Genomic DNA, 12,366 nt, shown 5'->3' with positions numbered 1-12,366 from the left:
GGTGGTCGTGTTGTTTGTCTGGTTAGTGTTTCACTTCAGCTCAGACAGTTCATTCAGTCTTCAGTTGATCATGTTTCAGTTTTAAGTGTTTAAGAAAAACACTCAATACCTCATAATGACGAAGTGAAAACAATATTTTAGAAATATTTCAAATGTATTAAAAAGTAAAAACTGAAATATCACATTGACATAAGTATTCAGACACTTTACTCTGACTCTTGAAGTTTAGCTCAGGTTCCTCCATTTCTCCTGAACATCTCTGAGCTGTTTCTCCACCTTGGTTGGAGTCGACCTGTGGTAAACTCAGCTGATTGGACATGATGTGTAAAGACACACACCTGTCTGTATCAGGTCTCACAGCTGACAAACAGATGAGAGCAGAAACCACGAGGAGGAAGGAGCTGCTGCAGAGCTCAGAGACAGGACTGTGTCGATGCTCACTTTCCCACACTGAAAAAATACAATCTACTTAGTTTGAGCTTTATTCATCTTTGTTTTTACAAACTGGTTATAAATGTATCAATAGTTTAGCCCCAGTCTCTCTCCAGATATATCCAAAGGCAAGAAAGTAATAGCAACTAGGAGCATGATGAATGACAACTGTAAAAAAAAACCACATTGTAAATCTACATCTGGACAATCATCCTTCTCTATAAAGGGCTGAGAACACATCACCAACTGCAATCAAATTAACTCCAGATATAAATTCCTTCACAACAAAGGTTCAGTGCTGCTAAAAGCAAACCAGAGCAAACCCATTTCTAGGTAACTGTATCTAATCTTAATTGTCTTTGGTGGAATGTTTGTAGATTGTTGTTGTTGTTGTTGTTGTTTTGTTTTTTTTTCTCTTTTTAGACTGAACATGTTTATTTTTAGCTAATTACAGATAATATTATCATTGTGTTCTGTTTTGTGTTGTTTTAATTACATTACACATGTAAAAGCCCAACTAGGGACAGGAGTCGAGGATTAGCAACAGCTATAAACTCGTTGTGCAACACATTAGTTTGATGCTTTGTTTTGAAATGCATTGTCATATCAAAATAAATAAATAAACTAAAATAAATAAAGAAATTCAGGCTGATTCCTAGAGAAATGAAATGTGGGAGAAAGGGTTTTGGAACCATCCTTCACTGAATCTACTGGACCAAAGCCAGACTTTATAAAAGGTCTGAGTCTGTGAGTCCAGCTGCAGCTTCTCTGGTCCTGTCCATCATCACATGACAACTTTGAGTTGCTGTTTGTGAATGATAAGTATAAATAAAGTTTATTATTAGTATCACTTTGCTGAATAGGACTTTCTAAGTCAGAGTAAAGGGTCAGTGATGGAGAAAAACAAGAGATGTATAGAGAATAGAAATGTATGACCGCTGGCTGTGCTGTTGATTATTTCCAGGTTTGCTCTCGAGTCTTGTGAGAGTGATTCATGTTTCAGTCATGCTGCTGCGGTCACACTGGTACGCAGCAGATGGCAGTTTGGGTCAGACATGTGAGACTCCTTTGTCTCCACTTTATAATAGTGTCCAGTTCTTGTGTTTGGAGGTTCTGCCTTTGAAACATAATGAACTAACTGAGTCACCAGGTGTTCAGCTGGAACCTTTATCATCTTGGAGTCCATGTTTTGCAGTGTTAATGTACTAGTGCACTATAGTGAGTACAGAGGGGGCCACACAGCTACTGCAGCTATACGCAGGAAAAGCATCATAAAGAGTCTCAGTGGTGTTTGATGATGGTGGAGAGCGCCGTCTAACACGCCTCTCCAACGTCTCCCACACTTCAACTGGACAAAGATCAGGTGACTGTGAAGGTCTCTCATCATCCTTATCCTCATCAGACCATCAGTATCATTGACACTTGTGACCTGTGGATGGAGACCCTATCATCCTGAAGAGACCCCTCCCATCAGGAGAGATGTTTTATCATGGGATAAAGGTGATCACTCAGAATAATTTTGTATTGACCTGCAGTGACCCCTCCCTCTAAGGGAACAAGTAGACCTAAAGCATGTCAGTAAAACGCCCCCCACAGCAGAGCCACCAGGACCGTTCTCCTGGTGTTCACCAGACAACAACCATGTATGGAGAATAAAGACGACTCATCTGACCACATCACTTTTTTCTTCATATTAAAAAAAAAAAAAAAAAATTATATATATATATATATATATATGTGTGTGTTTTTTTTGGGGTGATTTTTTGCCTGTATTTCAGCCACAGTGAGAGAGACAGGAAAGCTGGCAGCTGGAGAGAGAGAGAAGGGATGACACACAGCAAGGGGCCTCAGGCCGGACTCGAACTTGTGCCGCTGCAGTGAGGACTGAGCCCTCATGGTGTGCTCCACCAGGTGAATCACTGGGACCCAATCCAAGTGATTACTGGGTAGACTCCTGTATCGGCACATTTCTCAACCACCTCACTGAGACAAATGAACCAAATATCCACATTAAAAACCACATGTTCACAAAACATGTTTTTTTTTATATTTCTTTATTGTTATTTTCATATAAAAAACAAGTCCACTATAAAGGTAAAGCAATTTTACAAAAGAAGAGAACAAGAAGCGACAGTACATACGTTAACATCGTTTTCAGAGTATGTTCAAGTTGAAAATCATCATCTTAAAAGACACTGTTGGTTCTTATCAGCTTGTCGAACCCCCCCGCCCCCATCCCCTCCCCCTCCCTCTCCTTAACCAATAGCACTCAGTAAAACAGAGGCTCCAGTCTGACACTGATGCAACGTGAGGCACAGTGCAAACAGAGGTAACAGTGCGAACAGTTAGTCCCTCATGCACAGGGGACAGTATGAACTACCTATGTTTTAGCATGCAGATGAACACTGGTGCACACAGCTGATCTGAATCACTCAGAGACCAGAACACAGTCTACATGCTGAAATCAAAACCGGCTCTGATCTGATCTGGATCACGGTCTGAAGACCCGTCTGGACACTGTGTTGTTTGAATTTACACATGCACACTGGTCTTTACACTCAGGCACAAACACTAACATCAGCCACAGGACGAGGACGCAGCCCAACAGCTGATGTGGCTCACAACATTTATTAAAGCCCCAGTACGTTGGAGGGTAGATGTGGAAGTCTGATGGTGCTGGAGATGAAAACTGATGTGAGTGAAGCAGAGCTGAGACAGGAGATGTATTTAAAGCCTTTTCTACCCTGACACAGACCTGGTGAGACCGGAAGGAGCCAACATTTTAACCAACACGTCCGACTAAATAAAGGTTTTTAAACACATCTCGTCTCCTTGTTTTCTTCTCTTCACCGTTTCATGTGGTCACAGTTTCTTTCACATGATTCTGACAGTGTGAGAGTTTTTGGTTTTTGTTTGGTCCTCCCGCTGTCAATCACCAGTCAGAAATGTTCACACCCACCCACGTGGAATCTGTGCCATCAGGACACGAGGCCTGCAACTAACAAGTATTGTCATTATCGATTCATCCGTCTTTTTTTTTTTTTCATTAATTGTGTTGATAAAATATCAAAGGAGCGAAAAAATACGCCATGTCACTACGGTGGCCCTAAAGGCTCAACGCACCGCAATTTAAGAAAACCCCTGCAAATACAACCGACACAACCAAATACAGAAACACGCTGCAAGTAGCACAGACAACAGAAGTGTTTCCAGAAGACATTAAAACTTTCTTTTAGTCCCCTGGAAACACTTCTCTTGTGTTGTGAGTATGTGTTTCAAATTGATGAAGATGTTTTCTGAAGTTGTTTGTGTTTTGTCTGATTTCATGTGTTTTCTTAAGTTGCAGTGTGTAGAGCTCTCTGGGCCGCCGTACGTCACACCTTCTCAGAGCTCATGGTGACGTCTTGTTCTGTCTGACAAACCCACAGAGACTGGGTTTACAGTGAGTTGTCTCATCTGAGAAGCTGGGACCAGAAAAAGTACAACACCTTTTCACTACTTCAATCATTTTTCTGTCGATCGACTAATTGATTAATAAACCCAGTGGTGCAGCACTACATGTTCATTAGATCAGGATCTAAACAAGCTCAGTCACACATCATTCAGTCATGTGACCGTGATGAACAGAGGAGATGACAGACCTCTGTCAGTCTGAAGAATTCAAACTTCAGTTGTCAGTGTTGTCATGGTGATGGTTCACAGACACTGTCCAGATCAGTGTCACATCACACAGTCATTCATATAGAATCACTGAGCTCAGTCATTGTTCTTGTTTTGTTGTGTAGTGTGAAGGTTACCTGGTGTGTGTGTGTATAACAGTAATAGACATTATAACACCAGCGATATAAGGTCAGATGTGAGTCGACTGACGTCCTACAGGCAGAGTGAAACATGGTGATGATGATGAAGATGATGAAGATGAGGAATGCCTGGATGTGTGTGTTCAGTGTTCAGTCAGTGAGACGCTCATGGAGACTGATCACGTCTGTGTTCATGCTCACAGGAACATCCAGATGCTTCATGATGACCTGTGCGTGTGTGTGTGTGTGTGTGTGTGTGTTTGTGTGTGTAACTCTCTGTGTATTTACTTGATTAAGAATAACAAGAGACTCCAGAGGACACGTCGACTAGTGCAGCTTCATGTCTCTTCTACCAGGACGGAGCAGTGTTGGCCAGTCTCCTCATACGCCTGGGGAATATAGAACAAAACACATTTTATTCACATGATTAGACAGAACTAATATCACACAGAGGAATGACTTGGACTAAATAAACAAACATAAATGACTTTGTCTTGGGGTGTTATAGAAAGTTTATTTAGTGAAAACTCAGAAACACAGATCTCCTGCTCAATGAACCTGATCCAGACTCTGAGTCGGACTCATCCCGAGAGGGTTCTGATCATAGTTTTGGTTCCAGCTGATCAGTTAGTCTCCAATACTACAATTCACCATGGCAACAGGTGAATAAAGAGCAGAGCCTCCATTTTATTCCCATGGTGCTACAAATAAAACATGTCTCTCGGACAGCCTTCTTACACCTGCACATTATTGTGAAAATCAGAAACATCCTGTCTCAAAGCGACGCTGAAAAACTAGTCCATGCATGTGTTGCCTCCAGGCTGGAATACTGTAATTCTTTATTATCAAGATTATTATCAATAACTCAGTGAAAGTACTGCAGCTTCAGTACTGACAGGAACTAGAGAAGATATCCCATCTCTCCTGTGTTAGCTATACCAGCTCACCTACAAAGACATTAATAATCGTATCTGAAAGAGCTCACAGTTCCCTATCATTCTAACAGAACGCTCCGCTCTCTAACGCAGGTCTACTTGTGGTTCCTAGAGTTTCTAAGAGTAGAACAGGAGGCAGAACCTTCAGCTATCAGGCTCCTCTCCTGTGGAACCAGCTCTCAGTCTGGGTTCAGGAGGAACACTCCCTCTCTACATTTAAGATCAGGCTTCAAACTGTCCTTATCATTTTGGTGGAACTGACTGAAGAACCAGCAAATACCAACAGCTGGTCGATGTTGGCGGGGACAAAGGGAAAACAGTAGAGGTGGGTTGCCGCAGAGACTGTGTGGGATCTGCTGACCAGGATGGGAGCAAGAGGCCGAGAAAGGGAGGAAACAGCTCAAAGGCTGGGAGAGGGAGAGATGAGCTGGAAGCCAGGAGGAGAGGCGAGAGAGAGAGAGAGAGAGAGAATGATATGCAGCACCCCCCCCCCCCCCCCCGTGTCTTCTGGAAACACTTCGGTTGTGTTGTGAGTATTTTTGTTGCATGTGCTTTCTTAAGTTGCAGTGTGTTGAGCTCTGGGGGCCACCGTAGATATGGGTTTAGCCACACTTCCTGTATCTGTGAGTAGATGTACAGGACATTTACAGACTGTATGCGACTGTCTCACCTTGTGTTTCTGTCCTGGTCTCGAATCTTCTTCTCCATTTCAGCATCTGTGAGGGTCTCGAGCAGGGGGCACCACTGGTCTGCATCTCCTGTATTGCGGATAGCAATCTCTACCGTGGGGAGTGGGTTCTCACTGTGGGAAGATTTCAGGCGTGACAGTGACGGATTAGTCCAGAGCTGATCATCATCAGCTTGTAACATATTCTATGTCCAGTGTCTGAATCAAAGTGTGCTGTGTGTGTCCTGTGAGTCACCTGAAGGCGTACGTCCTCTGGTGCCAGCTGAGCTGACCACGGATACTGTAGGCAATGGTGGTGACAAACTCTCCGCCCAGACCCAGCTCCGAGCACAGCTTCAAGGCGAACGACTCGGGGGAGTTCTCCCTCTCTGACATGTCCCACTCAAACTGGTCCACCAGAGAGATGTTCCCCACGTGGATGTTCAGCTGAGGAGCACACAGACACACACACCTCATGCACACTCCAGTGTTTGATAGACATTACAGTCACTTTCTGAATGGGGGGGGGGGGGGGTCTTCTTCTCTGAACACATACAAGATGCACACATCTTTATATTCAATGTAGCTTCCACTTCCTGAGGATGTCATCATGACCATAAGACCAATGTTACCATGGTAACAATTAATGACACCTGTGCTGACCAGTAGCAACCAGCAACAAAAAACAGTAAAACAGAGAAGGGAAAGAGTTTTTAGAGACGACAGACATCTTTTTCCAAATCAGGTTTTTCTTTTTATTGTTTCACTCTTCAAGTAAAACGTCCTTGTGACTTTTCTTATTTTGAAAAAATTTCATTTAATTAAATTTACCCAGAATTCACTGTACCACAGTCCGGCTTAAGGAGTGTCCAATTCAGAAATGTGATTTCAGACATCACAGACAAAGTGGATGATCATCGATCGATATACATGCAGCTGGATTCAGTAATACATCAGGCAAACTGTGAGACTATCTAAATCTTTTCTAACTTTACACATTATTTTATCAACAGAAGTAAATGACTCACATGGACAAAAGGGCTTGTTGGAAAGAGCTGATTCTCTAGCATGCCACTAGTTCAAACCATCGCAGAGTAAAGACAATGTGATATTTGGAGGCATTTAAACTTCGCTGTATATTCTTGTGATATCGCATGACTCCCTCGAGCAGCTGTTGTTATTTGGGCTCAGCACCCACCTTGATGATGACTCTCTGGTCGGCCTGCTCCTCCAGAATGCTGTCAGTGGGGTAAGACTCAATCTGCTGACGGATGGCTGAGGCGATGGCGGGGACAAAGGCCAGAGGATTCAGGTCCAGGTCATCACACAGAATCTCTGCAAACATCTCCGGGGTCATCAGTTTCTCTGGGGGGTGGCGGAGGGTGTGAGACAAGGTTAGAAAATAATAATAATAATGACTAGACACAGCTGGCGTGAAGCTCTCTGATGTGTGTGTACCGTTCATGTTCCACGTGAAGGCGTCTCTCAGCTTCTGTCCGTCAATCTCCATGTCCAGACGAATGGGAACCAGAGCCTCCACCTGGGCTGCGTTCTCATGGATCACTGCAGGGTCGTGGTCATCGAAGCTGAAACAGTGTCGGATTATTGTTAGAAACCAGGTGACAAAATACTGGAAATACATTTTACACTGAAAAGGACAAACAAAGATATATAAACCTTTATTGAGGCAGACTGACAGGACACAGAGCCCGAGCAACACTGTCGTACTGAATACTTAATAACCAGACTGTCTCACCACAGGGGGAAGGTCCTCTTCTTGTCACGGCCCATCCTGTTGCGGTTGATGGTGGTGGAGCAAGGCACAGCATCAAGGTGGTGGGAGCTGTTGGGCAGCGTGGGGACCCACTGACTGCTCCTCTTTGCTTTCTGCTCCCTTTATAGAGAAAGCCAAAAAAAAAAAACACAATGTTGTAAGTTGTATCTTCTGTCAGAGGCGTGTGGAAGCAGTTCAGTATTACACTTCCATAAAGCTGCTGGACAGACGGATCAACAGAGGAACAAAGCAGAGAACAACATTTTGTACTTTGGTCCTACTCATGAAAAAACTGTTCACACACTGACAGAAGGTAAAATAGGTTCAGTTTAATTCATGTGTAACTAGAATCACCTCCTGGTGGTCGTCTGCCTCCTGCACTCAGACTAGTTCCAGGTCACATTCCGGCTAAAGTCTGGCTAAAAACTGTTTTGTGAGGTCACACTGAGTCTGATCTTTGACCACCAAAATCTAATCAGTTCATCCTTGAGTCCAAGTGAATGTTTGCTCCAGATTTGGAGGATGGATAGACTACATGAAAACAAGATGCCTCTGGCTGTTGCCGGTGCGGACGCATAAAAAAATGACTCAGTGAAAAAATGAGAATAAAAGTCAGAGTTTCAGTCGGATGACCATCATCAGCTTACACACCATATAATCTCACGCTACGACAATCACTTACCTTTCTGGGCCAGAAAAACTAAAATACAAAATGTGAAAAAAAACAATCTTATCTGACAGAAATGACCTGGGGCAGGTGAGGAGCTGAATAATGCCTAATGGGAGGGTCTATGTGTGGGAGCCACAGTCTGATACAAGTGATGACACTAGACAGAGGTCAATGGGAAACTGGTCTTTTAGCCTTCTGGCCCCCCCCCCTGTGTGTCTCCTGGTACAGAAGCCTCTTTGTTGGAATATTTCATTTTTCACATTTATTTTAACAATTTTACAGAGAACACACAGAACACTAAGACACACACAGTTTCCTTTCCAACACCCACCTCAGTGCATAGAGTGACACATAAGAGACATTAGCCTAACAAATGCATCTCCCTAAAAGAGCTCTTTGGTGAACCACAGCTCATTATGGTGACGTCAGAGATGTTCCTATATACTCCAGATAAAGCTGCCAGATTTTCAGAACGTTGTTGCATCCTTTTCTTAAACTATATGTGATCTTTTCAAGAGGAATACAACTGTTCATTGTAACTGTTCAACCACCTATCAATGAGCAGAGGGGAACCAGATTTCCATGTCACTACTGTGTATTTCCCGGCCACACACGGAGCAACCTTCATAAATTTAATTTGGGAGTAGTGGAGGATGTGCTGACATTTGTGAAATTCACCAGTGAGCAAAGTTCAGGATCTAATGAGAAGGTAGCTCCAGTGATCTTGGTCAAGGTGTCACAGAAGTCCTCACCTTAGTACGGAGCCAGGTACAGTGCAGGAGAGAGCCGACCTCTCTTGCACATCTGAAGCACATTTCTGACAGTTCATGTTTGGATCTGTGTAATTTTCTGTGGGGTGAGATTTAGCTGATGAAGAAGGTTATAATGAACTAGTCTGTACCTGGCATTAATAGTGGCTGACAGACTGTGTGGGCATGAATCTGACCAGAGCTCTTCATCAACTGCTACGTTCAAATCTGATTTCCATCTCGCTCTAGATTTGTGTGAGCCTGGCTTTGGGCCACAGACCCCTCTTGACCCTTCACATAGGTGTTGGTCTAACCTCGTCACATCCATCCATCAGTATTTTCAAGTGGTTGTAAAATGTACTTAATTAATTTCTCCAACTGCTTCATGGATTAGAGATACTGTGCATTTGCAATTGTAGGAAATTAAATACAAATTGAATGAGGATCAGGACCCCCTCCATTCTACTGCTGACTACATACTACATAGGCTTGTAACTGTGAGGAGTCTTTGGTGCTTTATGAAGGAGTCAGTGGGATGTTTATGGTGGTGGACTTGCTGCGGTACTGACGGGAATGTTTCTTTACACAACTGTTGTACGAGGATTATGTTTTTATGTGTGCAGGTGTGTGCAGGTGTGTGTCTGCAGACGCTCTGCTACACCAATAAGACTAATAATGACTGTCACTGAGAAGAGCTTACCTGAGGTACGCTGGGGGCTCCGTGCTGATGGACACCGCCTTGTATTTCTCATCGTTACCCTCAAAGATCTCTTCACACTCTGATGCCTTCAGCAGAGTGACACTGGTGGCTGCAGAGAGGTCAGGATTGTTTACAACATTATTAATAACCCAGACCAGGAGCAGTCCGAACTGACCACATGAAAGAACCAGTCACTCACCGTGTGATGATGCTACAATTTTCTTCCTCTCCTCCACTGAAGCGAGCCTCCTCCATAGAGACGGGTATCTTTTATACAGAGAGCCTCTGAACATTCGCAGATAGTTTCCAACCTGAAGAGCACAAGGTCCAAAATTAATATTTGGCCTCTAGATTCAAACCTGCTGAAGACAAAGTCTGAATAATCATCATCAGTGTGATTCATCGAGAATAAATCACAAACTAAAAACCTGAAAAGTTGAAAATGTGCTTTTAGATTTACACACAAATCGATTAAATTAACTGTTCAGTTTTAGAGGTGCTACCAGTTTTACTTTATACTGTCTTCTAGGACAGTTTTGACACTGATCAGCAGAAAAATACTTTCAAAAAGAAAAACCAATCTATACAAATTCCTATAATGTAAATACATTGAAGAAAAGAAAAAGAAAAGTATGAAGCAGCAGTTACAGCCTCGATTCTGTCATTGTCACTGAGACTGTTGTGTTGCTGAAAATGAATCTCCTCCTGAGCTGAAGTTCTCTTGTAGACTTCACTACAGCAGGTTTCTCTTCAGTGATCTGACCCTCCCCCATCACGAGACCTCCAGAGCAGCTACAGAGCAGCATCACCACAGAACTACGCCGTTCTCCACCTGCTGATCTACTTGTACGACACGAAGCACCCAGACCCCTCAGGTGATCTGGGACAGGTTCACTGAGTGTTCCAGAACCAGAACCAAAAGAAGAAATAAACTTGCCTTGGTGTTGTGTTTGGTGTACATCAACTGTACTGTTTAATTTGATGGTCTCATCACACCACAGGAGCTTGCTCCACTTTGTTCCTCATTCTCTTTAGGTTTACAATATAAATATAATCATATGTATAAATGTGCAAAATGTGTAAATACAGAATTCTGGTGGTGGTTGCGCTTAAGTGAGAAAATGTATTTTTGTATTTTGAAAGATCTGGTCATTGAATGTGGCAAAGCAATGAAAGTGATTCATAGTTTGATGCACCGAGAGCTGCTACAATGAGTTTGTGAAGAGTTTTGAAAAAGTGAAATTAATAAAATACTGTATCAGACCGTCTCTTAAAAATAGTTCACGTTACTTAAAGACCACAAGAACCATGACCTGGTTTTAAAACCTTTGTCTTTTCAGCTGCACAGAAATATTCACATCATCTCCAATAACATCAATAAACGATAGGAATTTATCATCAGTGCAGCCAATCCCAACATGACAAATGATTCCTCATAGATCACAGTCTCATGTGTACAAAGCTTCACACAGACAAAGATAAAGTCAGCTGTCAGAGAGCAGGTTAGCTTCCTGGACTAAGTTAGTAAGTATAACTAGTTAAAGTCAGACTCAGAGTTTTCTCTAGAGCTTTCCTGGTCTGTTAGCGTGCTGTGCAACTGCAGACTCGTTTTAATTCTCTGAAAAACCACATGATAAGTGGTTTTGGCTTAATTTAATTATTTTGTTGAGAAGAAAACGGTGTGAGTGACAGGTTCAACACAGACTGAGGTTTCACATGTTTCTTCTTCTCGTTATTTCATACAAGAAGTTACTGAAAAAAGCCAGAGCTGCTCTGTTATCTCTTATTTAATTAGTTTGAGGCAGAATAACGTTAGATCATGTTTGATTTACCGGCTGTTGTCCTGACTTCACTGTGTTTAATAACATTCTTTATTTTCAGGTATTTCTTTGTTTATGGTTTATGAATCCATCAATGGGATTCGTTAGCATGCTAGCATTAGCTAGCCAGAATAATGGATAACTGAGGCTAACATTAGGAAGCTACGCACTGAAAGTCAATGAACAGACAAGCACATACCTCCGAGCCAACCATGTAAAAGTCCCCATCTTGTTCTAACTGAAATTTCACTGGCTTCTGACCAAACGTTTTACTTAGAGCCAGTTGCATCTTCACGCAGTCGTTAACCAGCTAACTAGTGAGTAGCGTCTTCTTTGGATGAGTTCAGGGCTCACGGTAAAAATGGGAAATCAGCGTTCTCCCTCAGCACAGCGTTCACTTCAGCTCACTGCATTTAATCATTTAAAATTTTCATTTAAATAATACGTCAATGAGCAACAAGCGGAAAACGACATAACAGCAAATGAAAATTTACTGTAAACTGCAAAAAACCAGTGAACACATCGAGTATCTGATTCTTTTCCTTTTTCTGAAAACCGCGAACGCTTCATTGACCTTACTCTTCGTTTGTTTCAAGGAAGAGGAACAATTTAAAAAGTACAACACCGCCCCCTAGTGACCTTAAGTGAGATTAAATTCAGTCCTCAATCAGATTTCCATCAAATGTTCTATTAAATCTAATGAGCTGTATTACAATAATAACATTACGTGGTTAGATCTGAACGAAACATGTGAAAATGATCTATCAATGTAAACATGATACTGAAATACAGAAGATTATGTTGATTATAATTTGGCCT

At 42.4% G+C, this 12,366-nt stretch overlaps 1 protein-coding gene across 1 annotated transcript; it reads right to left on the bottom strand.

The window, feature by feature from the left end:
- Positions 1-2,471: 2,471 nt before the first annotated feature.
- On the bottom strand, positions 2,472-11,904 carry LOC130186587 (SWI/SNF-related matrix-associated actin-dependent regulator of chromatin subfamily B member 1-like). The gene is made up of 9 exons (XM_056403796.1): positions 11,747-11,904; positions 9,927-10,038; positions 9,728-9,836; positions 7,591-7,728; positions 7,293-7,420; positions 7,033-7,199; positions 6,091-6,281; positions 5,838-5,969; positions 2,472-4,621 (listed from the first exon to the last, which is right to left on the bottom strand). Exons 1-9 carry the CDS (start codon positions 11,834-11,836, stop codon positions 4,582-4,584), a joined length of 1,107 nt encoding a protein of 368 aa, XP_056259771.1. The 5' UTR covers positions 11,837-11,904; the 3' UTR covers positions 2,472-4,581.
- Positions 11,905-12,366: the final 462 nt, after the last annotated feature.

The sequence above is a fragment of the Seriola aureovittata genome, chromosome 18 (assembly GCF_021018895.1).
Source record: "Seriola aureovittata isolate HTS-2021-v1 ecotype China chromosome 18, ASM2101889v1, whole genome shotgun sequence".
Taxonomy (NCBI): Eukaryota; Metazoa; Chordata; class Actinopteri; order Carangiformes; family Carangidae; genus Seriola; species Seriola aureovittata.
The sequence above is the reverse complement of the archived record's forward strand: the minus strand, read 5'-3'. Positions and strand labels throughout refer to the sequence as shown.

What these genes read in the sequence shown, in the direction of transcription:
- LOC130186587 (XM_056403796.1), bottom strand. Translation starts at nt 11,836, where the DNA reads ATGCAACTGGCTCTAAGTAAAACGTTTGGTCAGAAGCCAGTGAAATTT. An exon ending in GAGCCCCCAGCGTACCTCAG is followed by an intron (nt 7,729 to 9,727) that starts GTAAGCTCTTCT and finishes TTCTCTATAAAG; the next exon opens with GGAGCAGAAAGCAAAGAGGA. An exon ending in CAGAGGACGTACGCCTTCAG is followed by an intron (nt 5,970 to 6,090) that starts GTGACTCACAGG and finishes ATCTTCCCACAG; the next exon opens with TGAGAACCCACTCCCCACGG.